General features: G+C 43.9%; 3 protein-coding genes across 5 annotated transcripts; 2 read left to right on the forward strand and 1 right to left on the reverse strand.

The window, feature by feature from the left end:
- Positions 1-2,364: 2,364 nt before the first annotated feature.
- Positions 2,365-14,759, forward strand: adam17b (ADAM metallopeptidase domain 17b). Of its 2 annotated transcripts, XR_008649232.1 has the most exons (20): positions 2,393-2,645; positions 3,246-3,378; positions 3,753-3,883; positions 4,012-4,100; positions 4,722-4,908; positions 5,195-5,319; positions 5,478-5,564; positions 6,232-6,342; positions 7,733-7,877; positions 8,159-8,250; positions 8,537-8,689; positions 8,879-9,078; positions 9,157-9,260; positions 9,336-9,470; positions 9,538-9,665; positions 10,870-11,037; positions 11,928-11,984; positions 12,485-12,694; positions 13,376-13,807; positions 13,853-14,759. XR_008649232.1 is itself a non-coding variant. In XM_055232143.1 (19 exons), exons 1-19 carry the CDS (start codon positions 2,561-2,563, stop codon positions 13,655-13,657), a joined length of 2,622 nt encoding a protein of 873 aa, XP_055088118.1. In that variant the 5' UTR covers positions 2,365-2,560; the 3' UTR covers positions 13,658-14,759. The 2 variants fall into 2 exon arrangements, 1 of the variants encoding a protein (XP_055088118.1); XM_055232143.1 differs by having other exon boundaries at positions 2,365-2,645; positions 13,376-14,759.
- Positions 2,897-27,049, reverse strand: LOC117392858 (cytochrome c oxidase subunit 7A2, mitochondrial). 2 transcript variants are annotated; one of them, XM_055232145.1, is made up of 5 exons: positions 26,974-27,044; positions 26,568-26,654; positions 24,954-25,038; positions 24,791-24,866; positions 2,897-2,915 (listed from the first exon to the last, which is right to left on the reverse strand). In XM_055232145.1, the coding sequence occupies exons 1-4, from the start codon at positions 26,989-26,991 to the stop codon at positions 24,808-24,810; spliced, it is 249 nt and encodes an 82-aa protein (XP_055088120.1). In that variant the 5' UTR covers positions 26,992-27,044; the 3' UTR covers positions 2,897-2,915; positions 24,791-24,807. The 2 variants fall into 2 exon arrangements, with proteins under 2 accessions (XP_055088120.1, XP_033846912.1); XM_033991021.2 differs by lacking the exon at positions 2,897-2,915 and having other exon boundaries at positions 24,584-24,866; positions 26,974-27,049.
- Positions 16,111-24,516, forward strand: taf1b (TATA box binding protein (Tbp)-associated factor, RNA polymerase I, B). Its single transcript, XM_055232144.1, has 16 exons — positions 16,111-16,243; positions 16,898-16,996; positions 17,252-17,336; positions 17,887-17,984; positions 18,120-18,218; positions 18,665-18,866; positions 19,330-19,489; positions 19,996-20,095; positions 20,163-20,310; positions 20,500-20,680; positions 20,800-20,834; positions 20,933-21,020; positions 21,217-21,287; positions 21,717-21,783; positions 22,185-22,352; positions 23,337-24,516. The coding sequence occupies exons 1-16, from the start codon at positions 16,226-16,228 to the stop codon at positions 23,590-23,592; spliced, it is 1,875 nt and encodes a 624-aa protein (XP_055088119.1). The 5' UTR covers positions 16,111-16,225; the 3' UTR covers positions 23,593-24,516.
- Positions 27,050-27,621: the final 572 nt, after the last annotated feature.

A 27,621-nucleotide genomic window follows, 5' to 3' on the forward strand; every position in this document is an offset into this window, starting at 1 on the left:
TACATATTTAGTGATTTACATTCAAAAGTGGACTATTTTCTGGTGGAGGTCTGGTGGTGTCATTGGCTTGTCTCCATGGAGATAGATAAATTGAATGACATACTGCAGAACATTCCAGCTAAAGCTTTAAAATCTTTATGGCGACAAGCAGGTGACAGACGTTCCACCAGAAAGTTACACAGAGCAGCTAGTGTGTGCTGGTCAGATTTAAATGTCGACTTAGGCTTTAAATCAGATCTGTTCTTTAAACTGTTCTCCTCAGATCTTTATCCATGTTCTAGTTGTTTCTTCTCATTGAGCCTCTGAAGTTGTATTTGGAGTGATTCATGTTTGAGTTTAATCTTTAATCGACTATTTTCAATACACCATTTTGTCGATCTACCCCGTTTAACCTCCACCGGTACACGCCATAGACTGTTTATATAAATGGTCATAGCTAACCTGCTAACTGCAGCGTTCCTAACAGGAAGTGAGCAAGGGCGAGCTTCCGGCTCCATCGAAACTGGCTCCAATTCACTTTCTATTGAAAAACTGTGGCCCCTCTCTCTGTAACTGCTGCTGTCAGACTCATCATTTTGGGATTAAAAATGATGAACCTGCTCAACAAGGTCCTGGTGTTTTTATTTCACTGTTGTGTCTGTAAATGAAGATATGAACATTAAAAACAAACAAATCAGGTGCCTTTTTTCTCCGAGGTCGCTGCTTGCTCGTGTGATGTGCAGCTGTCCATAGGGGACCTCCGCAGTATGCGGCGCGTTGTTGTGATGACATTTACGGTGATGTCAGCTCCCATTGGACACTGCAGTTTTCTAACACATAAGTCAGCGGACTAGTTTCTTAGCGGACCAGCGGACTAGTCATTTTAGATGAAATGAAGTGTTTTAGGGGAACCTCTGTGTATTCATTTCAATTATAAGAAGGCCCATGTGAGCCTTCCTGCCCGGGCCCCCAAATTTCAGTGGATGGGCCTGTCATGATAACACATTTTGAAGTGCAATATTTTGTTGCAGTAAATAGAGATGATAAACGATAATATTGAAACCCTAAAGCAGCATTATCCCCCTAAAAGTCCTCTAAATGCGCTGTAGGGTTAAAATGAAACACTTTGCTTGTGAGTCTGTATCTGTAATGACTCATAGAAGTTAAGTATTCAACCTTCTCCAGCTCAGATCTCATCTGAGAACAGAAAAATAATAGGTGACCACTAGCACAAAGAAAAGTCCACATGATAAATAGTGATGCCAAAAACAACTGTTCCATTTGTTACGTGTTGAAGTCAATGGAGCATTCAGCCAAAATCAGATCACTGCAAATCAGACAACGCCATAATGACACATGACTTTGGCGTGTATTTGAGAAAGTGATCATGGAACAGACCTGGCGACACATGATGTTCAATAAGAGGAATGTTAAAGTCACAGTTTTATTTGGAAAACAAAGTGCAATGAAAATGACTCTTCCAGTCTTTAACATGAGACAGAAATCAGTAATCTGATAACTCATGTATATCACAATTTGTAGTACTTATATATCACAGTCTATATATATATATATATATATATATATATATATATATATATATATATATATATATATATATATATATATATATGAGTCTGTGTACCGTGCATGTGTCACGCGCCTCTGTGCCGGTGTGTGCGCGCGGGGACAGCGGTCAAAGCGGATTGTGAGCTCAGAGATATAAATAGCGCCGCAGATGTAGCTCTCTTACGTGTTACTAATAATCACGCGGTATAAACATCTATGAACTCGTGTTAAACACGTGTAATACAGACGTGTGTGTCTCGTGAGCTGCGCGTGTGTACACTCTACAGCGTGCGCGCGCACAGTGAAGGTTCACGCGGAGCATTTCTGGCACTTTTCAGATTCCACATGTTTGACTCACGCCGTGCGTCAAGTTTACGCACATTACCGACGCAAAGAGACGCTCACCTTTACAGATTCATCAAATACACACGGCCTCGAATCACTCTATAATAAGTATTATATAAACTCATTTATATTATATAAACTCATTTATACAAAAGAAAAGTCATACTGTCAGGAGGGCGTCAGAGCGCGCTTATAGACTGCACATACACAGAGGAGAGAGAGGAGTCCTCTGCGCCCTGGAGCAGGCGGCCAAGAGGAAAAGTGTGCTGCTCAAGAACATACCTTTATCAATATTCCATAAATAGCAACTGGGATTGAACCACCAACCTCACAAATGGCAGAGCCACTATGACGTTACTCTTAGGCCAACACTTGAGAGGTGCTCTCTCCTTTGATGGTAGCAGCACTAGTAATAGTATTAGTAGCAATACCAGTAGCGGTAGTAGTAGTAGTCGCAGTAGTAGTACTTGTGGCAGTAGTAGTTTTATTGTGAAGCAGTGTTTCCTGTGTGCTCTGTGTTTTCGTGTACCTCTTCTCGCGTGTGTCTCGTGTTTCTTCCTGCTCCTCTGTTCCGGAGGATCTTAGATCTTGTACAAACTTTACCCGCTTTAAAATGACTTTGTGTTAAACTTTTACTCCGGATCTTTCTGTAAAGTCCGGATTCACGATGATTCTGTCTCTTCTGTGCGCGAGTCTCTGCGTTTGTTTCATCACAGCTGCAGTTTCTCCGCCGCTGGAACAAGACGAGTACGGTGAGTTTAGATCCACGAGCCACATGATTTAGTTAAAAAAAACAAAACAAAACAAAAACAAAAGCAAGAAACAAAACAAAAGCACAAAACAAAAAAGGGGAAAGTTCGAAGCAAAGTTTACCACAGAATACGGAAGCCCCGAGGCGTAAAGCTGAAGCAGTAATCAATGACAGCGAGCTTTGAATTATCACGTCTGGAATAGATCTGGCTTAGACCTGGTGTAGTCCTGGTTTAGACCTGGTGTAGTCCTGGTTTAGACCAGGTTTAGACCTGGTTTACTCCTGGGTTAGACCTGATTTAGACCTGGTTTAGACCTGGTTTAGTCCTACAAGTGCCATTCATATCGTACTACACACTACACTACACACAGCAATACTAGAGGATAGGGGGCATCTGACACGCAGGGAGGGCATCTGAAACACAGGGGGGGCATCTGACACACAGGGGGGGCATCTGACACACAGGGGGGGCATCTGACACACAGGGGGGGCATCTGACACACAGGGAGGGCATCTGACACACAGGGAGGGCATCTGACACACACTGGGAGGGCATCTGACACACAGGCAGGGCCTCTGATATGTGGCTCTGATCCTGTAGACTCTCTGTACTCGAGGCTGGAGGACTTCGAGGTCTTGTCCTGGTCTGGATTTCAGACTCACTCGGTCCGACGCCGTGACCTGGAGCCGCAGAGCCACAGTGAGAAACTGCTCAGCTTCAGTGCCCTCCACAGGTAACGCAAAGGCTACACCTGAAAAGTGACACAGTGCTGCTTTAAAGCTCCTACATGATATAAAATGGACTCTTGTGAGCTCTAAGTCATGTTCTAATGCTGTTCCCTCTTCATAAACAGACCTGGAATTGTGTTTTGTTTCATTCACACATGTTTGACTAATGCTTTATTATTAGTTTGTCTACATCTCCAAAGCTCACAATCCTCTGTTCCACCTTGCGATGTCATGAAGAGGTAGTTTTCAAGTAAACAGCTCCTTTTAACTTTTTTTTAGTAGAAATGGTTGTCTGCTCTCAGATTGGCTGGCTGTGTAGTGACTCTGCCCTGTGGTTGGCTGGTTGTATTCTCACACTGCTCTGTGATTGGCTGCTCAGGCACTTCCGGCTGTACCTGCGGACCAATGAGGAGCTGTTCTCTGAGGGCTTCAAAGTCGTGGTCGTCGAGGGCGGAGTTGAGCGAGAATATCCTGTGAACCGCAACAACTACTACACTGGACATGTCATCGGTCAGTCCAGTCCTTGTTTAGTAATGGTTTAGTCCTGGTTTAGTTCCTGGTTCAGTCCTGGTTTAGTCCCTGATTCAGTCCTGGTTCAGTCCTGGTTTAGTCTTGGTTCAACCTAGTCTCTGTTCCAGGAGAGGAGCACTCCAGAGTCCAGGCGCTCATCGATGACACCGAGTTCTCGGCTCGAATCTTCACTCACGATGGAGAGTTCAACATCGAGGTACAACCCCAGACTCAGGCCAGACTCAGGCCAGACTCAGGCCAGACTCAGGCCAGACTCAGGCCAGACTACGGCCAGACTACGGCCAGACTACGGCCAGACTACGGCCAGACTACGGCCAGACTACGGCCAGACTAAGGCCAGACTAAGGCCAGACTCTAGACCGGTTTTAGTCCCGGCTCAGTCATACTGAACACTTTTTTTTAAAAGAGGTGGTATTTTACTTCTAATGGGTATTAAAGTGGGAGTATTTTACTTCTTTGGGGTATTAGCTGTAACATATGTAGATCACCATCACTGTTTCCTTTTATGGTTTTGAAAATGCTGAATTCACCCAAAACATTATGTTGTTTTATAAGTTTTACTTTTGTTTTTGAGTGTCCCCTCTCTTTGCTCCTTTTACTTCCCCTTCAGAGCGATATCATAGCAACCAAAGAGCCAATCCAATGTGAGGCTGTTGAAGACAACGACCCTCCCCGCCCACACTACTGGTTTAGCAGGGAGTGGGCGCTTAATATTGCTGTTGCTAGCACTAGTGGCAGTGATCTTGGGGAAAGAAGATTTAGTTAAAAAATGTCCAGATGACCTTTAACCCTGAGCTCCTTTTGTGTCTGTGTGCAGCCGTTGTGGAGGTTCAGCACAGCACCCCCTGATGACCGTCTGCTGGTGTATCGCTCTGAGGACATAAAGAACCTGAGCCGAGTCCACCAGCCCTCAGTTTGCGGCTACACGACCTCTGACCCCTCACTGCTCCTGCCTGATGGGGTGAGGGAGGAGCTGAGGGAGGTGGAGGAGACAAGTGAGACAGGTGACTGCTCCTGTTTGCTTCTTTGGGTCTGCTCCTCCTGTCTGTTTGCTTCTGATTTAAGACCTCGTTTGGACCTGTTTAGTCTTGGTTTTGTTCTGGTTTTAACCCGGTTTAGTTTTGTTCAGCCCTGGTTTAATCCTGCTTTAGTCCTGGTTCAGTCCTGGTTTAGACCTGGTTCAGTCCTGGTTTAGACCTGGTTCAGTCCTGGTTTAGACCTGGTTCAGTCCTGGTTTAGGTCTGTGTGCTCCTGTCTCACCTGTCCCACCTGTCTTACCTGTCTTCTCAGAGTGGAGGGGCAGGCGTCAGGTGTATGACCACAGCAGAAACACGTGTCCGCTGTTGCTTGTGGCCGATCACCGATTCTTCAAAAACATGGGCCGAGGAGAAGAGAGCACCACCCTCAACTATTTGGTAACAGACGGGAGGGCATCTGACTCACCATGGGAGGAGGGGAGGGCATCTGACACACAGAGAGGGTATCTGACACACAGGGAGGGCATCTGACACACAGTGATGCAGGTGGATGGGAGGGCATTTGGCTCTTTTTAAAGGTAAATCCTGTGTTGCAGATTGAGTTGATTGATCGGGTGGATGATATTTACAGAAACACGTCGTGGGACCAAGAGTTCAGTGGATACGGAGTCCAGATCCAACAGGTAAGAGACCTGGAGTAGCCCTGGAGTAGCCCTGGAGTAGACCAGGTTTAGACCAGGTTTAGACCAGGTTTAGACCAGATGAGGTGAGATTTACATGGTTTATCTTTTTAACTTGGTTTGGTGGATACAACCTGTGCTAAAGATAATGAGTTTTTTTTTGTTTATCAGTAAGTGGCAGTTTGTGGAAAAGATTCATTAAAATAAATACAACAATAATAATAATAATAATGATAATAAGTATTATTATGTTCATGTTCATCTATTTTGAATCATACAGAAAAGAAACTGCAACACTAAAAAGTAGATGTGTGTCCCAAAAGAAAGATACAACTTCCCTGCTCTCAATTCAAAAAAAAAAAAAAAAAAAAGTAAAATTGAATTATTATCAGTAGCTGCCATATTGACATAACAAGCTGAGATAAATGCTGTTATGATACTCTTAAGTTTTCATTTACTTTTGATCTTTTTTTTTTAATTTTTTATCTGTTATATTAAGTCTTTAAAACAGAAACTTCCATCCTCTGTAACTGCACTTTAGTCTTTTCCCACTCACACCTGAACATGTCACCAGTGCCTTAACCTGCAGATGGAGGACTAATTGTCCTCGTCAGTTTTAAACATGCTCTGTGTTATTGTTGTTAGCCTGATTTGACGTGTTTGTTTGTAGATCATCATAGAAAAGAATCCAACCCCGGTGCTCCCAGGACAGAGCCACTTTAACATGGAGGGCAGCCCGGAGCAGGGGAAGGAGGTGTGGGAAGTCAAGGCGCTGCTTGAGGTACTGCAGCATCAGATGCCCTCCCTGTGTCTCCATGTGGCCTTATTCTGTGTAAAAGCTTCTCACCCTGTAGTTTAGCCCTCTGCACACTTGTTCTGAAATGTCTGGGATTCTTGGATGAATTTAAAGGTCAGATTTCAGTGTCTCTGGTTTAGTCGATGAATTTCTCAATGGAGTCTGCAGTAGTGGAATAGTCCTGTTATTTAGACCATGTGGATTTCTATGGGACGACAGCAGAAAGAAGCAGTAAGTGAGGGAGCTGAAGATTTGGTATTTCTCTGTAAAAAGTCAGATTAAACTCATGATTCACAAATTTAATCTGTCTTCACATAAATACAGTGGTCCCTCACTATATCACGGTCTCGCTGTTTCGCTGATCTTTTTAGTGCAATTCTACACGCTTTTTCACAGTGTATGATGCAGTGTGTGTATGCATTGTGTTGTGCGTCCTGATTGGCTGCTGGACTGTAGACCATTGTCCATCAGTCTCCTCTGTGCCGTGTCTCCTGTACAGTACAGAATGTGTTCAGACAAATTTACATAAATGTTGGATCGCAGTGTGACTCTGAAGTGCTGTATGTTTGCAAGTTTTCTCCCCGACCAAACCCACAATGTTGATGAAACGTTCTGCACCAACAAATTTCAGAAACGCTTTGGACTTAAAAGTGTTTCTCTGCATGGAGAGATGCCTCTGTGGATAGCGCTGGAGCAGTGATCATCGAGGAAGAGGGATATAATATACGTGTTTAAACAAGAGAGAAATGTGAGAAAATGTTAATGCTTGTCTGAGAAAAGTGTATAAAGTGTGTGGTGAGGGGATTTACAGCTGCAAAACATATAGAATAATTGTAAAAAATAAAGCTGGCTACTTTGCAGATTCCGCCTATTGGGGGTTATTTTTAGAACTTGACCCCCGCGATAAACAAGGGACCACTGTACTCGGTTTCCTAGTCATTTTTCTGCATAACTAGTAGTTTTGGCCTTGATTTAGTCTTGTGAGTGCAGTTTAGGTCAGATACACAGAGATGCATAATGGAGCTCAGCAGTGATGCCCCCCTGGCTCTGGGAGTAAATTTCTCATTCCTATTCCCATGGATTTTCCGTATAAAATTATTTTAAATGTTTGAAAGCATTTCACACAATCTTGCGTATTAATGTTCTTTTTTGGCTTAAAACATGTGCATCATAGATAATAGTTAGCATGTAGCTGGTTAGCCTCCATGATGTCTTTTAATATTTGAAATTATTTTCTATGGGAAAAATGAAATGGAAATTTGACTTCCGGAACCGGAGCCGATTTGAAAGTGGACGGGGCAGCTGAGCTCCATAGTTTTGAGAACTTTTAGTCGATGTCTCTCGCTGATGGCCCAGTGGTGCCCCCTCTCTGCAGCAGTTCTCATTGGACATTGCGGAGAAGGCGTCAAATGTGTGTCTCGCTCACCTCTTCACGTATCAGGACTTTGACCAAGGAACGCTCGGACTCGCCTACGTCGCCCCCTCCAAACCGGATATCGCTGGAGGACTCTGCTCCAAATGTGAGACTGGGTTTAGACCAGGTTTAAACCGAGACTGGGTTTACCGGGTTAAGACCGGATTTAGAATGGGTTTAGATTTTATTTAGTCCGTTTAGCCCTGGTTTAGCTCTGGTTTAGCCCGGTTTAGCCCTAGTTTAGCCCTGCTTTAGCTCTGGTTTAGCCCTGGTTTAGCTCTGGTTTAGCTCTGGTTTAGCCCGGTTTAGCACTAGTTTATTGCAGTGATTCAGCTGCAGTACGTCAGTTTCTGCTTTTTAAATATTTTATTTGATTTCTTTTTGCAGCATGTCCAACTTCTTCAAACGCTCAGAGAGCAATCTATCTGAACACAGGTCTCACCAGCACCAAGAACTATGGCAAAACCATCCTGACCAAGGTGAGGTGGAGGGAGAGGAGGGGAGAGATGGGAGAGAGAGAGAAGGAGGGAGAGAAGGAGAGGAGGGAGAGAAGGAAAGGAAGGAGAAAAGGAAAGGAGGGAGAGAGGAGGGAGGGAGGAGAGAGGCATGAGGGGAGAGAGAAGGGAGGGGGAGATGGGGAGAGAGGGTGAGAGGAGGGGGACAGGAGGAGGAGGAAGCAGTAGTAGCAGTAGTATTTGTTGTAGCAGCAGTAGTAGTACCTGTGGGAGTACTTGTGGTAGCAGTAATAGTATATCTGTGTCGCAGGAGGCTGACCTGGTGACCACTCACGAGCTGGGACATAACTTTGGGGCGGAGCATGACCCGGACAAAATGGCGGAGTGCGCTCCACGAGAGGATCAGGGTGGGAAGTACGTCATGTACCCCATCGCTGTGAGTGGAGACCACGCCAACAACAAGGTGAGAGAGGACTGGCTTTGGTCCCGGTTCAGTCCTGGTTCAATCCTGGTTCAGTCCTGGTTCAGTCCTGGTTCAATCCTGGTTCAATCCTGGTTCAATCCTGGTTCAGTCCCGGTTCACTCTTGGTTCACTCTTGGTTCACTTTTGGTTCACTCTTGGTTAACTCTTGGTTCACTCTTCTCTCCTCAGCTCTTCTCAGAGTGCTCTAAGCGTTCTATAGTGAAGCGTCTCCGGTGGAAGGCTCCCTCCTGCTTTAAGCCCAGGACGGTGAACGTTTGTGGGAATTCTCGTGTGGAGCAGGGAGAGGAGTGTGACCCCGGTCTCCTACACCTGACCTCTGACCTCTGCTGCACCAGCACCTGCCAGCTTCGGGAGCATGCACGCTGCAGGTGAGACTATGCGCTTCAGACCAAGCCTCACACTGTGCCACACTGTGGTAGGACCACTCACTCACTCTCTCTCCACAGTGACAGGAACAGTGCCTGCTGTAGAAACTGTCAGTTTGAGGTCAAAGGTCAAGTGTGTCAGGAGCCCATTGAGGCCACGTGTAAAGGCCACTCCTACTGCACAGGTAACACTCACCTGCTCCCTCAGGTCACCCAATGACCAGAACTAGTCCTGGTTTAGACCTTTGTTCCTGTTGCAGGGGACAGTAGTGAGTGCCCGCCCCCGGAGAACGCCCCCGACCACAGCTCATGCCTAGACAGCGGGCGCTGTAAGGACGGAGTCTGCGTGCCCTTCTGCCAGGTGGAGCTACAGCTGCCACCCTGCGCCTGCAACGGTCAGTGACCTTTGACCTTTGACCTCTGATCCTAAACCCCAGACTCATGTCCCTGTGTCTGTCACAGAAACGCATTCTTCCTGTAAGGTATGCTGCCTCACCAGCAGGGGGCAGTGTACTCCATACAAGGACGATCGGGGCTTCCTGTTTCTTAGAAAGGGCAAACCGTGCACGGTGGGATTTTGCGACGGAGACGTGAGTGATTAATGACCTTATTTGACCTCACCCACTTTTGCCTCTAAGTGTTCTAAACCATAATGGTCCAATTAGGTTCATCTGCTCTTGTGTTTGTTTATTTTAATTGTTTGTTCAGAGCAAGATTTAGTTTGCTTTCATCCCTGACAGGTTGGACTGCTCACTAGCGCCTCAGAGTGGTCAGATGATGTTGCTGTGACATGTGTGGTCAACTGGTTTAAACAGGTTTTGGAGCTGTCTTCTTACTGGTGGAGGCAGGATGACAGCGCCATCTGCAGTCCGACTTCCTCAGGACAGTATCCCAGGTGTATGAGAGTAAAAAGGCCCCTTGTCCCATTTTAAAGTTCCCTGGGCATGTTGCTGTATTTCTGTTGGCTCTTTACTCCACTTTAATCCACACCATGTTTGTTTGTTGTCCTCTGTCCCAATGATGTTTGCTCCGTTGCTGGTAACATTACATTATAACATTAGGGGTATAAGAGAGGGAGCTCAGAGGGCAATGAAAAAACATAATATAAACAAACAATAAACCTATGCAGAAAACTCAGGCAACTACGATAAAATTGAACCGGAGCTACAAATGTACTGCCATATACAAAATACCCTGCACTGCTTAATAAATCATACATGTGGGAAATAGGAAAGGCATTCACGGAAAAAAGAACGTATAACAGAATGTGAGAAGGAACATCGAAGGCGTGCACACGAGCAACAAAACACAAAGCAGAACAGGAGAAGCTCAAATGGGCCGTTTCTAACCATTGTAAAGGAGAGAACCATATTATGGACTGGGACAAAGCAAACATTTTTGGGAGAAGGGGCCTCTCACACACCTGGGAGACTGTCCTGAAGAAGTCGGACTGCAGATGGCGCTGTTGTCCTATCTCCACCAGTAGGAAGACGGCACCAGTTTACCCGTTTAAATCAGCTGACAGCACATGTTACAGCACCATCACCACTCTGAGGCGCTAGTGAGCAGTCCGAACTGTCACGGATGAAATCAAACTAAACCTTGGTCCAGATAAACAATCTACTAAAATAAATGTTCTAAACCGTGCTTTCGCTGTGGCGGCTCTCCCCCTCTCCCTCGCTGTCTCTGTTTCCTCCTGTCTTTTTTTTTTTATCCCTTTCTTTCTCTCTCTCTCTCTCTCTCTCCCTCTCTCCTCTCTCTCTCCTCTCTCTCTCTCTCTCTCTCTCTCTCCAGGGGAAGTGCATGAAGCAGGTGCAGGATGTGATCGAGCGTCTGTGGAACTTTATTGACAAACTGGACATAAACACGTTTGGGAAGTTTCTGGCCGACAACATTGTCGGGTCTGTGCTGGTCTTCTCTCTGCTGTTCTGGGTCCCGCTCAGCGTCCTGGTACACTGTGTGGTACGTTCAGAGTGCACATTAGGCTGTTTTCCATTGGCCTGGTTCGCTTGGGGCCTTGGAGCAGGTCTGTGGTGCAACTCCCTCCAGCAGAGTTGTGCCTCTGCTCCAAGCACGGCTCTGAGGCCAAGGGCAGGGCTCTGCTCCATGAGACACTGACATTACCCAAACACATTGTTTTCTTAATAAATCAAATTGTTCCTGAATTAAACTTGTATTTATAAGGGTAATTTCTGTAGTTCACAAAAAGACTTTTAGTAATTCCAAATTTGTGGTGCTGTGAGATGAGGCTAAAGCTGAAGCTTGCATAAACACAAAGCTTCTGCCGTTTTATTGTCAGTTTTTTCTGCATTTATTTCACATCTCTGTGCCTTCTCTCTACATTGTAGCTGCTCTTTATGTAATGCAGTAGGTTTGGCCCATTTTAGATGCATTATGCAGAGAGAAACAGTATTTTGGATCTTTACGCGAGTGCCGTGCATGATAAATAGGAAACAGTTCTTGCTAGCGTGCTTTGTTTTGCTAATATGTTGACTCCACATAAGTGACATCATTGGAAATACAGCGGTTTATCACAAGATGAAGTCCGCATTTGGTGAGGGATTATTCTGTGTTTACATCTGCCCTCTCCCTTATCCAGTTATCTCACTCTACTGAGCTCCTCCTAAAATGTACCGCGCCAAAGTCTCCTAGACCCCTCTGGGACTTGGTACCCTCCAAGGTGAAACGGGGCAATATGGTTCACTTAAGACGGTGGAGACACTGTCTGATTGTATCGACCTGCTCCAAAGTAAACCGGTGGAAATGAGACTAAACAACAACAGGAGCATTCACATCTGAGAGAGACTGAAATCTGAACTTTAAACTCATCCAAGAATCTGTTTCTATTTTAGGACCGAAAACTGGACCAACAGTTCGAACAGAACACCAAGTCCCTCTTCTTCCCCAGTGTAAGTCTCACTACAGCAGGACCAGACCCAGACCAGACCAGGACCAGACTAGCTTGCTTATGCACTACACATTGCACATGCACTCTCCCACTGGATCTCCCTCAGTCTGCACTGTAACCATAGACTTCTATGTACAGTCTGACCATAGACTTAAACTTGGAACATAAAATTGGGGTTAAAGTGGATTAAAGGATTAAAATAGGACTAGAACAGGATCAAAAAGTCTATAGTCAGGACTGAACTGGGCTTAAACCAGAACCAAACCCTACTTCTGTCCTTGTTCAGTCCTGGTTTAGTCCTGCTCCAGTTCTGGTCCAATCCAGGCCCAGTCCTGGTGCAGTTCTGGTCCAGTCCTGGTGCAGTCCTGCTCCAGTTCTGGTCCAATCCAGGCCCAGTCCTGGTGCAGTCCTGGTGCAGTTCTGGTCCAGTCCTGGTGCAGTCCTGGTCCAGTCCTGGTCCAGTCCTGGTCCAGTCCTGGTCTAACCCCTGTCTCTCTGTAGAATGGGGAGCTCTTGAGCAGTCTGGACTCTGCCTCAGTTCGGATCTTTAAGCCCTCATTTCCATCTGCAATGAGGTTCCAGTCGGCGTTTGGACCGAACCAGACCAGCACCCCGCCAGTGTCCTGCTCCGAGGGCCCGGACCATCCCAGGGACCCTCTCAAAGACCCCCACAGGGACCTCCTCAGGGATCCCCATACGGAGCCCCCCATGGTAACAACAACTGGACTCCTTTACTGAGAATAATATGATTTAATAATACTTTACCGCAACATCCTGCTGGGGGGGTACTGCATGGATGTCTTTGGTGGAATGTTCAGCAGTTACCATGGTGACACAGTCTGATATATTTTCAATTGTTTGAAAACTTTAAAAAATCCAAACTGTGTTTAAAGAGCACATTTTCACTTTCCTGTGCTCAATCTGAGCGTTCATGGTCCTGTTTAGGAGTTTGATTTACACAAAAAGGAGAGTGACTCACTGAAAAACTGTTGGCTAGTGCTAATGCTAGCTAGCTTATGACTGTAATGTTATTTGAGAGGGGCTTGTTTAACAGAACAAATCGGCTCACATGTAGTTCCAGCTAAGTCAGTTCTTTCTGGTCAGATTGTGTTAAAACAAAGCTGAGATTAAAGTGTAATTTGAGGAACAGAGCTGTTCATAGTGGTTTTGTCCCTTTTGGTGTGATCGACGTGCTAATGCTTGATTAATGCACAAGCCCACTATCCAATCATACATCACGACTATAATTAGCTTTATCCAAAAGGGCCCTGTATGACATGATGTGTGCTCAGTATGACAGATAAAGGTTTCTGGGTTTCAAACCAATAAAAACATGTCTTGGAATAACGGTACAAGTTAAAAAAATGATATTTTTAGTTTTGTTTTTCCCAGAATGCTGAGCGCAGTAACATGTTGGTGGATGGACACCGAATGGCCACGATCCAGGAACAGCCCGACCTCGACCAATCACTGCCCAGCGACCTTGAGATTGACCAATCACAGCGCAGCGAGGGGGCGTGGGCTAAAAGGTCCTTCGACGATTTAACCGAAAACAAACCCAACCCAAAACAAAACACTCCAACCAAAGACAGGGACCAGACAAGAACTAAACCAGGATTAAACCGGGACTACAGACTTCAGAGACAACTCAGCCCCAAAGAGACCCAGTGTTAGACCCGAAATGAGACTGAACCAGGGCTGGACCGGGTTTAGACTGGGGCTAGACCAGGACCAGGGCCTGCACAGAGACTAAACTTGGTCTGGATAAACATTTACTAAGCTAAAGACAATCATTGAAATACAGCCATAATAATGCAGATGAAAGTGCTAGACCAGGACTAGACCAGGACTAGACCAGGACTAGACCAGGACTAGACCAGGACTAGACCAGGACTAGACCAGGACTAGACCAGGACTAGACCAGGACTAGACCAGGACTAGACCAGGACTAGACCAGGTTTAAACCAGTCTTTTTTTGCCGCTTATAAACCTTCAGTGTGAACCTTTAATTGTATTTATTTAGTATTTGTTATGTTCAATAGTTTTTATGTTCTTGATGTTTAAAAAGTGCCTCACCCAGTATCAGTATCATAAATCGGTTAAACTTCTGTCTGTAACTTTTACACATAAAGATTTAGTAAGAAAATCAGTTTTTATTTTACTGTTTTTATTTACAGAAGTACCACAAGAGTCATGTGACCACCTCTAATTCCATTGCTCCAATTAGTGACATTACGCTGTTACAGTAGATTAAGTCCATTCATATTCAGCTTTTTCTGGGTTGTGGAGTCATGGAGTCAGCAGTCTGAGCAGAAATGTCCAGACTTTCCTCACCCCAGACTCTTCCTCCAGCTCTTCTGGGGGGATCCTGAGGCGCTCCCAGGCCAGCCAGTAGAGTTTGTGTCCTAGGTCTGATACAAAGGGAGGGCATCTGATAGACACATTCGCTCCAGTGTGTCCTGGGTTTTCCCTGGGGCCTCCTCATGGAACAGATGCCTGAGTCCCATCAGCTCTACTCCGAGCTCCTCTCATGTGACTGAGATCCTCACCCTGTCTTTAAGGGAGCACTCAGCCACAAGGTTTAAAATTCAGTTAATTTATTTTGTTAACTTTGCTGATGTGTTCGGGTTTTGGTATCATGAAGCATTACATGCTTCATTATACCAATAATTACTGCATTGTAAGAATTCCTCCAACTGCATATTTTTAGCTACTGTTAATCAGTTTTATTTTCACATGTATAAAAAATGCAAACATAAAATTATAATTTCCTGCTAAAACCTAGTACAATGCATTTTTCCTTTTGGCCAGTGTTTATGTACACTATCCCCATATAGATAAAAACATACCATACCATCAGGCCCGGCCCTAGCATTCAGGACTTTGTCTCTGGGCCCCCCGGCAGTGGATGTACCTGGCTCAGCTATTGGTGATTCTAATTTGACAACATTATGACTCTGCTCTCATCACCTTGACCAATTGTATTTGTGTTTAGATGACAAAACATCAGCCTGAAAACATCCAGAATGTCACAACTACCATGGTCACAAGAACAGAACACCAACATACACAGCCTTGTCAAAAAAAAAGTCGCCACCAAAAAAAAGGTCACAGACTATTATTTGGTTGTTGCGGCACATTCCCTGTGGCATTGTTTGGATAAGCTTCTGCAATGTCACAAGATTTATTTCCATCCAGTGTTGCATTAATTTTTCACCAAGATGTTGCATTGATGATGGTAGAGTCTGACGCTGCACAAAGCCTTCTCCAGCACATCCCAAAGATTCTCAATGGGGTTAAGGTCTGGACTCTGTGGTGGACAATCCATGTGTGAAAATGATGTCTCATGCTCCTGAACCACTCTTTCACAATTTGAGCCCGATGAATCCTGGCATTGTCATCTTGGAATATGCCCGTGCCATCAGGGAAGAAAAAATCCATTGATGGAATAACCTGGTCATTCAGTATATTCAGGTGTCAGCTGACCTCATTCTTTGAGCACAGACTGTTGCTGAACCTAGACCTGACCAACTGCAGGAGGCTCGGACCTATTTGCTTAGTTAAATCCAAGTGGCGGCTTTTTTTTTTGGCCAGGCAGTGTATAAAAGAGGTCATGATTTTTGAAATTCTGGACAAGTTTCTGGTGGATTTTAATGTTCCAGTTGGCGACAGTGGGCTTGAAGTTACATTATAAAGGGCCCGTGCACCGGTGTAAACACATAGCTGCCCTCATCTATTTCCGACTCAAAAACAAATGGAGGCAGCAGCAGATATTTTGCTACTATAGATGTAAAACAAATATAATCGTTTGAGTGGGATATTTAGACTGCCGTAAACACACCAGCCCTGTGTCCAATAAAACTTGTTTTATTATATTATTTTCAGTATAAATGTATGGGCTCTTGGGGGCCCTCTGCTGGCCTCGGATCCCTAAGCATCTGCTCAGTGTGCTTATTGGCTGCTTATTGGACCTGCATACCATGTATTCCGTCAAAACTAAAAAAGCAGTTTGACTCCAGCTGCAGTACCGGTCCTAGTCTGACGGAGGGCGCTGTTGTTTCCTGCTGAAGCGGAAGTGGATGAGACCCAAACAAACTCACGTGGGACCCTGGTACAGACCTATATCTATTAAAGTAATGGACAGAGCAGAGACTGTAGACGCTGTTTAAGTCTATAAGTCTGAGGGACAGGCCGAGGTTTAAATTAAACTTTTCACTCTCTAAACTTCAGATTTACACGGACATGGACGAAGAGCTCACGGTGAGACACGGAGCTTTTCTGTTTTTAACGGTTAAACGGGGGGATTTCGGCGCTAAATTCAGATTTACGGCGGGTTTTGTATCGGGCCCCAGACTCCACTCACATCCTGTCACAACTTAACTTTAAACTTTATCCTACATCAATATCATCTAGTTTATACTTAATTTTATATTGAATAACACAAAGGTACGTTACATCTACATATTAGAGTCTATTTTTAAGTCTATTTTTAAATTATTTTAAACTATTTATCTATTATCTTGTTTTATTGCATGTACCATTTTCCTTCTGTTTTTTAACTGTGCGGTGCAATATTGGAATTTCCCCACTGTGGGACTATTAAAGGCATATCTTATCATTCAGTGCAGGTCATCTTTAGAGAGTCTGTATTTTAAAGACATTTAGGCTGTGATATTTGTTGCCATCTTTCAGTTTGTCAGTTTACTTATGGCAAATATTTTCTGTTCATACAGTTGTTTAATGAATATAAGGAAAGCTAAACACTCATAAGTCAAAGATCATTTCCAGTGGTAATTATTGAGGAGCATTTTCCAAATAAAATGTCAGTGCATGAGCTTTATTCTAGTATAAGTATAATAAGGTCTGAAACTTAAATATGAGTGACTAAAATAATCCCTTTTTTCGGTGTTTCAGGCGGGGTACTCTGAGCCCTGCCCCCGCTGCTCTGAACTGCTGTGGGGGGTGACAGAGGAGGGCCACTTCTACTGTAAGAACTGCCACAACGTCATCGAGGTGAGTCACACATGTCCCGGGGCAGAACAAAGCAGAGATGTGGCTGTTCAGTGCCAACAGGCTGTCCCACATCACCTGGCAGACTAGCTACAAACGATTAGCTCATTCCTCCATCAAACTGCTCGCTAATAAACAATACAGCACATCTTTTTCACCCAAACGGGATGTGCAGCGTCCTCTCCAACGACGCAAAGTCCATAAACAAGGACGTATGTACTCACAGCTGAATATTTGTATTTTTCTTTATTTTTGCAGAGGACGAGGGAAGCAGTGGAACTCGGTACACCAGGGACTGCCCGAGTGTCCAGTATCAGGAAAGGCCCAAGAGTAAAGAGACCAGGTATCAGGACCAGACCAGGACTAAGCAATACTAATAACTAACTAGTATTGAAACTGTGTACTTATTTTTCGCAGGTATCGATGCTAAAAAGTCTCATTGACAGGACAGAAATGACTCTTTCCTGAATATGTTTATAATAATGTCTCTATGTATATTTCACAAGTATAAGACACATAGACTAGTATACACCCATGGACCACTATGAACCTACTGCACACTGAGGATTACACCCATATAACACACGAGAATAGAACACAAAGTACAATATTTAATGTGGACTTTATTGTCTAAAGAAAGAGGGTTTTTGTTATTGTGGAAACAGAATCAGTATTGAGTATCAAGTCTATTCCTTAATATCAAAATTAAGTTGAAATTTTAGTATCGTCCCACTAATAGTAATGATAAGTTACAAGACAAATGATAAGTGACATTTGCGCACAAATTGTACAAGATCAAATTATTCAACTTATATTAAATTATATTTATTTTAAACAAAATTCTTCAGTTTGGTGAGTGACATTTGTTTATTTGTTTGCTTATTATCTTGCAGATGGGGGACGTCAGTGGGTGGTCTGTGAGGGATTCCAGTTCATTCTGAAGGCTCAGGCTGAAGCTCTGGTGAACCTCGGAGTGAACCACAAGTTTAAGGTAAATGTTTCTAATGGTCTAGTCCTGGTTCAGACCTGGTTCTGTCCTGGTTTAGACCTAGTTCAGTCCTGGTTCAGTCTTCATTCTGTTCTGGTTCAGTCCCTGGTTCAGACCTGGTTTTTCTTCTCGGTTCAGGATATGGTTCTGGTCCGAATCTGGAGGCTCTATCTGCAGAGGACCCGTCAGGCCTACACCCACACGCCCGAGCATACCGTCTCCTTCAGGCTAGCCAAGGTAATTATACTCACTCTTTTCACAATAATATAAATCTATTTTAAAGGCTATTTTCTGATCTATGTTGTAATGTTGTTTCCCCATTTTGTTTCATTCACACATGTTTAACATCCAAAGCCTGCATATTTAGGCTGAGTTCTCTCTAACAGAAAACACTCTGTTCCACCTTGTGATGTCATCATGTGGTAATACAAGAAGCGCTCCACTGTGTTTTTGTTTATATCCGTACACCTTCACTTTGAATCATTTGCATCATTTCAACCCTGGAATTGGCCATTACGAAAGGAAACAGACAGACTAATGATAACATGTGAATAAAACAAAACATAACTCCAGGTCTGTTTTGGAGGAGGTAACAAAACATGGTTTAAAGCTCACAAGAGTCCATTTTATGTCATATGACTTTTAAGATATAGTCTTTTTCCTGATTCTGTTTGTTCCCTCAGAGTCACCCTGGGTTGCACTCAGACTCTGGTTCTGGTCTGGACTCTGGTTCTGGTCTGGACTCTGGTTCTGGTCTGGACTCTGGTTCCAGTATGGACTTGGGGTCTGATCTAGAATCCAGGTCTAGACTGGGGTCTGAGATCTACAGCTGTGACTCTGACACTTCTCAAGGCAGCACGGCCAGGTCTGCAGCCTCTGTCATAGGTAAGAACTGTGCTCACAACTGTGCTCACAACTGTGCTCACAACTGTGCTCACAACTGTGCTCACAATTGTGCTCCAGTTTGAGACGGAGCTGATTTGCGTCAAAATTTATTCTACACATGTTCAGATGCTTCTGCACAAACGCTTGTCATTTACTATGGCAACACACATGGACAAACTACATGTAATGTGCATCAGTGTGTTTCTTAAACCAGTTAATTTTACGCCAAATCTGAGGCCAACTTTCATGTTAACGCCACATACACCAGTGTGTGTATGAATGGGTGAGTGGTTCTTTGATGAGTGGTATATAAAAAAAATAAAAGAGTTTCTGGTTAGTAAAATAATGATTATATAGTCGAAGACTCGCATGACTGATTCAGAGCTCTCATGTGTCCGGAGCTCTGTGATTGGTCTTGTGTATATTTTAGAGCTCTCTGATTGGTCAGGCTGTACATTTTTAGAGCTCTCTGGTTGGTCGACGGGCTCAGTGGACAGTAATGACTACGTGTCTCGGTCGGGGAAGAAGAGGAGGGGGCAGATGTCCATGAGGAAGACCCTGGCTCTGCTCCACGTGGCTCTGGTCTGGAGTCGACAAAAGATCACACTCACAGACCTGTTATGGTAAAGACACACCACCACCAGGGGGCGCACATAACACCACTCTGCACCACCACCACGGGCACACACATATAACACTACTCTGCACCACCACCAGGGGGGCGCACATAACACCACTCTGCACCACCACCACGGGCACACACATATAACATCACTGTCATCACCATGTTACCGTATATTGTTTTGAAAATTCTATATTTGTCTAAAACAACATATAATAGCATGTTTTATAAGTTTGTATATTTATGGAGGAGCTTGTGGGTGGAGCCTTATACGGGCTCATACTGCTTGTACCGTAAGAGTTTGAAAAGGGGCCCAAGAGAGATCCCTAGATTATTCAAACATGCATACATTTATATAAAACCTCTTCAGATGTGGTTTAGATTTTTTTTTATTCTAACATGAGAGAAGGCTCTAAAAAGCCACGCCTATTTTGCACAGTACAGCCTCTTTCAGGTGTTTACTATTTGTCATTTGTTCAGGTTTTCATATTTCCATGTTTTTGTCAGTCTGGTGGAGCAGGGCCTGGTGCCGTACCTCCACGCCTACGAATGTTTCCCTGAAGAAATGAAAATGAACAACAGAGACGGCCTCATCTTTAGAGTCCAGGTCTGAGCAATGATAGTCCTGGTTTAGTTCTGGTTCTGTCATTGTTTAAATCCTGGTCTCTTTACAGTCCATGCCGACCTACTCCATGATCCACTCCGAGTCCAAAGACCTCATCAAATTACTCCAACTTCCCTCTTTTCCACCAATCAGCTTGCAGAGTCCTCTGCACCCTCTGAACTTGAGTCGGAGATACCTGACCGAACTCAATCTGCCAGGTACATCGTCTGCACATCCTCCTCTGCTCCTCTGACCGGCTCGTCTGCTCCTATGCTCCTCTGACCCCCCTCCTCTGCTCCTCTGACCCTCTTGTCCCCTTCTCTGTTCCTCTCACCCCCTCCTCTGCTCCTCTGACCCTCTCGTCTGCTCCTCTGTTCCACTGATCCTCTCTTGGTTTTGTTTTTCAGATGAAATGGCAAAGTGGGTGGAGTTTATCTTGGACCAAGCAGACCTCATGATCTCCAAACATCTTACCGTTGACCCCAGTTATCGTCCGAAGCCCAGATTTCCTCATTACGAGCTGTTAGCTGCTGCTGCTATCATTGTTAGCATGAAGCTCCTGTTCGGACTCGACGACAAAACTGAGTGGTACTTTTACTTTGTTTTAGGCCTAGTTTGGTCCGGGTTTAGTCCGGTTTTAGTTCATGTTTAATCTGGGTTCAGTCCGGGTTCGTTCCTCTGGTGTGTAATAATCTCCTTTGTTTCAGGGAGCTGTCTTCAAAAGCTTCCTCAAATAAATCAGGTCTGAAATCATCTGAAATAAAAAAAAATGTACATAACCTTTTTATAAACTATTTGTTTATATTAATTTATTTATTTCTTGAATTGAAATGTTTCCAGGCAACGTGTTCAGTCTGAGGAGGTGGTACCGTCTGCTGCAGTCAGCTTTGGTCCGGGGCCAGAGGAGGAGACTACATTTCAAAGCCCGGTCAGTCCTGCTTTAGTCCTGCTTTAGTCTGGGTTCAGTCTGGGTTTAGACCTGGTTTTAGATCTTCTTAAGCACGAACCAGTTTTAAACCAGGACGTAAGTCCAGCTTTGGAGTCTGGGTTAATTTCTGGTTTACTCTGGGTTCAGTCCGGCTTCACATTTTTCGGTCTGACTTTTATAATTGTATTTTTCACAGTAAGCAGTGGACCCCAAAGAAGCCGTTTTATTTCAGTTACAATGAGAAGGTCGTGGCTCTGAAACGCAGACGTGAGTGTTCCAACTGTTAGTCACTAAAGACTAGGGCTGTCAACAGTATTGAAAATCTAATAGGGGTATATAATAAGGAATAGAAAACAAAGTATGAACATTTAATGTGGAAAATCAGTCTACTGTCTAAAGAAAGAGTGTTTTTACTATCATCACTGTGATATCAGTACCAGTATTGAGTATCGAGTCTGTTCCATAGTATTAATATCGAGTTTGAAATTGTAGTATTGTGACAACGCTAATGGAATGTAAGTACAAGCAGAGGGTGAAGATATGGGGTAGGGGGAACACAATTTCCCTGAGCACTCAAGTGTCAAATGCAGGACAGTACAGGGTTACTCAGACATGCACGAATCAGTCACATTGTTTTGCATAAAATGACAGAAAACAGAATGAATCCTCACACTCTCCTCTGATTGGTCGTTCCAGGAGTGTCTGAGCAGCTCATTTCCTGTTTCAAGCGGCTCGCGTCAGGTCAACACAGCGACACCCAGAGGTAAACCCATTACACACAACGTTCACACCGGAGAGACTGCAATCTGAACTTTAAAGTCATCCAAAACCCCAGGCATTTCAGAACATGTGTGTAGAGAAGACCTCATGGAGACACAGGGAGGGCATCTGACACACAGAGGGAGGGCATCTGACACACAGAGGGAGGGCATCTGACACACAGAGGGAGGGCATCTGACACACAGAGGGAGGGCATCTGACACACAGAGGGAGGGCATCTGACACACAGAGGGAGGGCATCTGACACACAGAGGGAGGGCATCTGACACACAGAGGGAGGGCATCTGAAACACAGGGAGGGCATCTGAAACACAGAGGGAGGGCATCTGACACACAGGGATATAAGAGCCCATGGTGAGTTTGATGTTTGTGTTTATTTTTCAGTTTGGCTCAGAGGGGCGAGGCCGGCAGCGTTCACTTTCTGTGGGGGCAGAGTCATGATGCAGATGGGCGGAGCATGCATCACATGACCCTGAAGGGCGGGACCAGGACCATACATGACAATCTGCTTTCAGACAAGAACTACTGGCACCCGCCTTTCATGAACTGCCAGTAAGCAAGACCCGGTTTAGTCCCCGGTTTAGTTGTTGGCAGTTCCCTTTGGGGTAGAGTTAGTCTTGTTTTGAGTAGTAGTCTCTGGATTTAGCCTTTTGTTTAGTCCTTGGTTTAGTCTAGTTTTAGTCCTAGTATTGCTCAGTTTTAAGCCTGGTCTGTCTGGTCTGTGGTTCAGCCTCTGGTGTGACGACAGATGATGACACTGTTAGTGCATTTTATAGTGCCATCTGATGGTATAAAAATGAACTGCTTCCCCTGCAAAAGTGCAAGGCTTGTTCATTCAGACATGTGAACACTTATTTGTGACACGCTCTTATATTCAACAATGAAAGATGTGATGATGTAGTGTTATTAAAGCAGATAACAGCCTGTTGTGCAGTACAGGTTCTCAGTGACATGAGGTCAGTGTAAAAATAACAGTGATCCAGAATTTTGAGCACATCTGAGCTGAGGCACACAGAAGAAGAGGCCTGTTTCTGTCTGGTTCTGTGATGAACAGAGACACACAGACTTGAGCCTCACGCCTCTACACATGACACAGGGGATGTGTGTGTCTTTAAGAAAAGTTACATGACTGAGTGACACCATAGACTGTATCAAGAAGTGGACTATGACGTCACTCATAGCTTTCAGCTATGACTAATGCTAGCAGGAGTGATCTCGGGGAAAGAATGCCTATTATTAATGTTCATATATTGATTCACGGACAAAATAAAACACCAGGATCATGTAGAACGGGTTAGTACAAAACATGTTAAGCCCAAAATGACAAGGCTCACTACAGCAAAGAGAGGGGGAAATGGGGTTTTTGAATTTAACGTGAATTGGAGCTGATGGAGCCAGAAGCGCACCCATCATTTCCCGGTGGCTAGCAGGTTAGCTAGGTCCATTTATATATACAGTCTGTGAGCTCCACATGTGTCAATGCCTATGGCCCATCGCTAGTCCCTGGTCTCACCCTCGTCTGTCTTTGTGCCACAGCAGATGCAAGGAGCACTTCTCGTCGCTCAAAGAAGATGTCCCTCGGATGTTCCTCTGGCTCCTGGAGCTCTTCTCTTTCATCCTCCATCTGAAGGTGGACATTTTATTTGAGGCTGTGGTGAGGTTGGAGCGCAAACTTTTTAAAATCCCAAACTCACGGAATCGGAAAAAAGCAAAAAGACTGAAAAAGAGGAGAATTGTCAGAAGAAAGATCAGGTCTGATCCCAGAAGTAGACGCAGCAGGAGTCAACCATGAAGAGGGACCTCTCCGGATTCTCTAAGAACTGGACTTTTAATCAAAAAGTTTCTTCAGACAGCGTTTTATAAGTTTCACTTTGTGTTGTGAAGGGGGAGTGGCTTAAAAATCAATCACCTGCATCCCACTAATGGAAACTACTGCACATCATATCAGGTGTGTAGTTTGTATGACGTTTTTGTATATTTATGGAGAATTGTTGTGTGGGAGCATGGGTGATGTAGGCTTGTGGGTGGAGCTTTGTACAGGCTCATACTGCTAACCGTAAAGAGGGTTCAAATAGGGCCCGGGAGAAATTGTTAGAATACTGAAACATGCATGGATGACATCTAAAACCTCTTCAGGCATGTTTTTGATGAGAGAACAACGTTATAGTATGGTAGAAAGCTCCAAAAAAAGATTTTGCATAATCCTCCCTCATTAAAGTTTATATCTGGAATGTGTGCAGTGACTCCCCCTACTGGTATAAAATGGCATTAGTCACTCAGGACTTTTCTTCAGTGTATAACAGCTAACTCAGGGTCCGAATTTTGGCTGCATCCCAATTCTCTTTCCTCGCCTATATACCTCTTTTCTTCAGCTGTCAATTAAATGCACCACTGGGCGGTGGTCAGATAAAATTAATCTTTGTCAGAGGGAAGAGTCTGTAGTCAAACAAGTAATAGTCATGCAGCAAAACAAAGTGTCTATTCAAAAAAATGTTCAAGTGTCAGTAAAGAACTTTGTGAAAGGGCCCTTGTAGAGAGCCCTGGTTTTAGTTGTAGGATCTGGCAACCCAAAGTGACCTCTACTCATCATTTTAGTTCAAGAAAATTACCCAATGCACATTTTCATAAAAAATTTACAAAAATGTGCATAGAAAACATTGATAACAGTAAACATGTATTTGCATAAGAAATCTTGACCCAAACTCAAAATGCACATGATCACTTAAACTCAACTGGAGTTTCATTTTCAGTTTTGCAAATTTACTGAAAAAGTGAAACAAAAGTGTTGAGTCATGAGTTTTTTATTGTTCTTTTGAACACAAATAAATATTGATCCCATGAACATAAACTTAAACATGTCAAATCTGAATCATATACAGCCAAAAGACGAGCAGAACGGGACCAGAGCCAGGACTGGACTCTGGACTGAGGAGGAGCAGGTTTGGATTGGACCGGGTTTTAACTGAGTCTGATCTAAACCAGGACTAAACCTGGTCTAAACCAGTGGTTATTCTTTCTTCTGAGGGTATGCGGCCTTCACCAGCTCGTACACCACATAGCCTACACCTGCAAAGACAAACACAGGTTTAAAACACTTAAAAAGTTCTCAATGTGTTGTGATAGCGCCCCCTGAAGTATAATAGTGTCACTCACCCATCACTGTGAGCACCATGGTGGTCCTGTAAAGCAGCGCATCAGCACTGCCTCCTTTTAGATGAACAGGCATCCCATTATCCTCCTGAAACAGTTTAATATCAAAGTTGATCCAATACATGTGTGAAAACTACTAACGCTGCAGTTTAGACCAGTACAAACAAAACATTCTTCAACTTTCATTCTTATAAACTGTCACAATCTCAGCATGTCCAGCCCTGCACATTCTCACCGGAGACTAGATCAGGATCACTGTTTAAGTCAAACTCATGTTACTAGGGCACTTAGTAAAATTTTAATTAGATGGAACTGAACACGTGAATTGACAATCACTGGTGGGATTTGGATGTCGTAAATCTATGGAAAAAAAATTGTTTCATTTCTAAGTTTTTGTCTGTTTGGGTTTTAGTCAAAACACTTAAGTCCGAACTAAACCCACTGAGTCAGAAGAGGAAAAAAAAGTGAAATATGGACTCTTTTCTGGATGGTTAATGCGCAAATAGAGATTTAGTTTCTATGTCTGGATTTTACATTTGATGATGAAATTACTCTTGTTTACATTTAGAAAAACTATTACTGTTGGAATTTAAATCCATAAACTAAACGGATGTTATAAAGTTAGAACATGTCACATGTGGTTCATTTCCACAGAGCGTTGAGTTCATAAACAGAATTCATGTGACCTTAGCTCCTACAGTTACAGGTTAAGATTAGTTTTAACGTACAGCAGCTGTGGGGTCCTAGAGATCTGATGTTGATCTTGTATAAAGCAGTCCACACATGACCTGAGGGACACTTTTCACAGCTCTGCACTCTGAGGCCACCATCTCTGGTAAAGCATCATTCTAGAAAAGTGACTACATAACCTGAGCCCGTGTCTAATCTTAGATTTTATTACAGGGCCTGTATTGCACTATTTTTGACTTATGTTATAAGGTTTCCTCATCACAAACATACCTGGAGTTATGTTTTGTTGCATTCACACGTTTGAGTAATCCTGCATCCCGTCTGTCATCCCCACCTTGTTATGTCATGAGGTGGTAGTTTTGAAAGCTATTTTTATACTGAACTGCTATATTCTACAGCTCGGTAGAATAGCAAGTTGTTGCTTTTATTTTTGAAGATTTATGTTTGCCCTTTGGTACAACTGACATTGTCAACAGAAAGTCTCCAATACCTGCGATGCACAGAGGAGTGAAGCAGTTTCGATGAGGCTAAAACAAAAGCTGCAAGTTTGGCAATTCCAGAGCTGAAATAATCTAAAAAAGTTTAAAATCACGAAGCACTTCCTGTATTACTGCTTCGTGACATCACAAGTTGGAACAGAGTGTTTCCAGTTTGATAGAAGAAGAAGCCTAAACATGCAGGGTTTGTGTGTTAAACGTGTGAATGAAACAACTTAGCTCTATGTGTGTTTGCGATGAGGGAACAGCTTTATAACGTGAGTCACTTTTGTGCAATACAAGACCTTCATTAAAGCCTGGTGCTTTGACTCAGGGGGTCATTTTCTCACAGCGACGCAATAGTCTTTAGCACTATTAATTGAACACGAGAAGGAGCGAATCAAACATTTCTCTGTCACTAACTTGAGTAAAGTCGGGTCTCTGATTTTACCTGGAAAAGCTTCTGTTTGTGCGGGACCTTGTTTCCCTGTCGCACCGCGCTGCTGCTGATGCTCCGCCGCGCCACGGCCTGGAGCGCCTAAAAACAGCAAATAAACCTCAATTATACACAAAACTCACCCAGCAACCAGTTCACAACATGTCACATTCCCCACAAACATGTCAAAGAGCAGTAAAACTTTAAAAAGAGGAGACATGAAGTCTAAACGAGAGTCAAGTGCCGTTAGCTGCGATGCTAAGCTAAAGCTAAGAGCGGCTTGACTCTGACCCCAGTTATAACTTTAGCTCATTTAAACCACATTTCCGGTTAAACTCGTTCAAACGTTAAACACGCGTTTTCACGCACGTCTCAATGTGTGAGCAGAACGAGTAAAAGTAAAATAAATACAGAAACTCACCTGAATCTGTCTAAACATCGCGAACTGTCCTCAAAAGACTTCAGCACAAGGACACCAGAGAACTATGCTTCCGTTTAAAGAAAAAAAACTACACTTCCGCTTTAAAAAGGACTACATTTCCGCTTTAAAAGAACTACACTTCCGCTTTAAAACGACTTAATTTCCGCTTAAAAGAACTACACATCCGCTTTGACGCTTATTTTGTTGTTCTGCGGCAGACAGGGACGGTGTACGGGGCTTAAAGCGACTCAGCGCCCCCCGCGGGACACAAATACAAATACACTCTTCGAATACACTGGATTAAAATGACGATTTCTGAGAAGTTTAAAGGAATGGGCTAAAGCTGGCTAAATAAGCCTTAAACCAAACCGGGACTAAACCAAGAAGCAAAAACTAAACCATGACTAAACCCAAACAAGGACTAAACTAATCAGGTCTAAACCAAGGTCGACCTGTAGATCCATGGGACAACTCACCACAAGTTACATTTTATGTAACCTTATATTGTATACATTTAAAGGTATAGAATGTAACTTTCTGGAGATGGCATGTCGCCTGCATGATTCTACAGAAATACAAGATTAAAGCCATACTTCGGAACATTCTCCATGGATATATTTTATGCCATACTGTGTAATATTATAGTCA

Source organism: Periophthalmus magnuspinnatus, chromosome 24, assembly GCF_009829125.3.
Source record: "Periophthalmus magnuspinnatus isolate fPerMag1 chromosome 24, fPerMag1.2.pri, whole genome shotgun sequence".
NCBI classification, from domain to species: domain Eukaryota; kingdom Metazoa; phylum Chordata; class Actinopteri; order Gobiiformes; family Gobiidae; genus Periophthalmus; species Periophthalmus magnuspinnatus.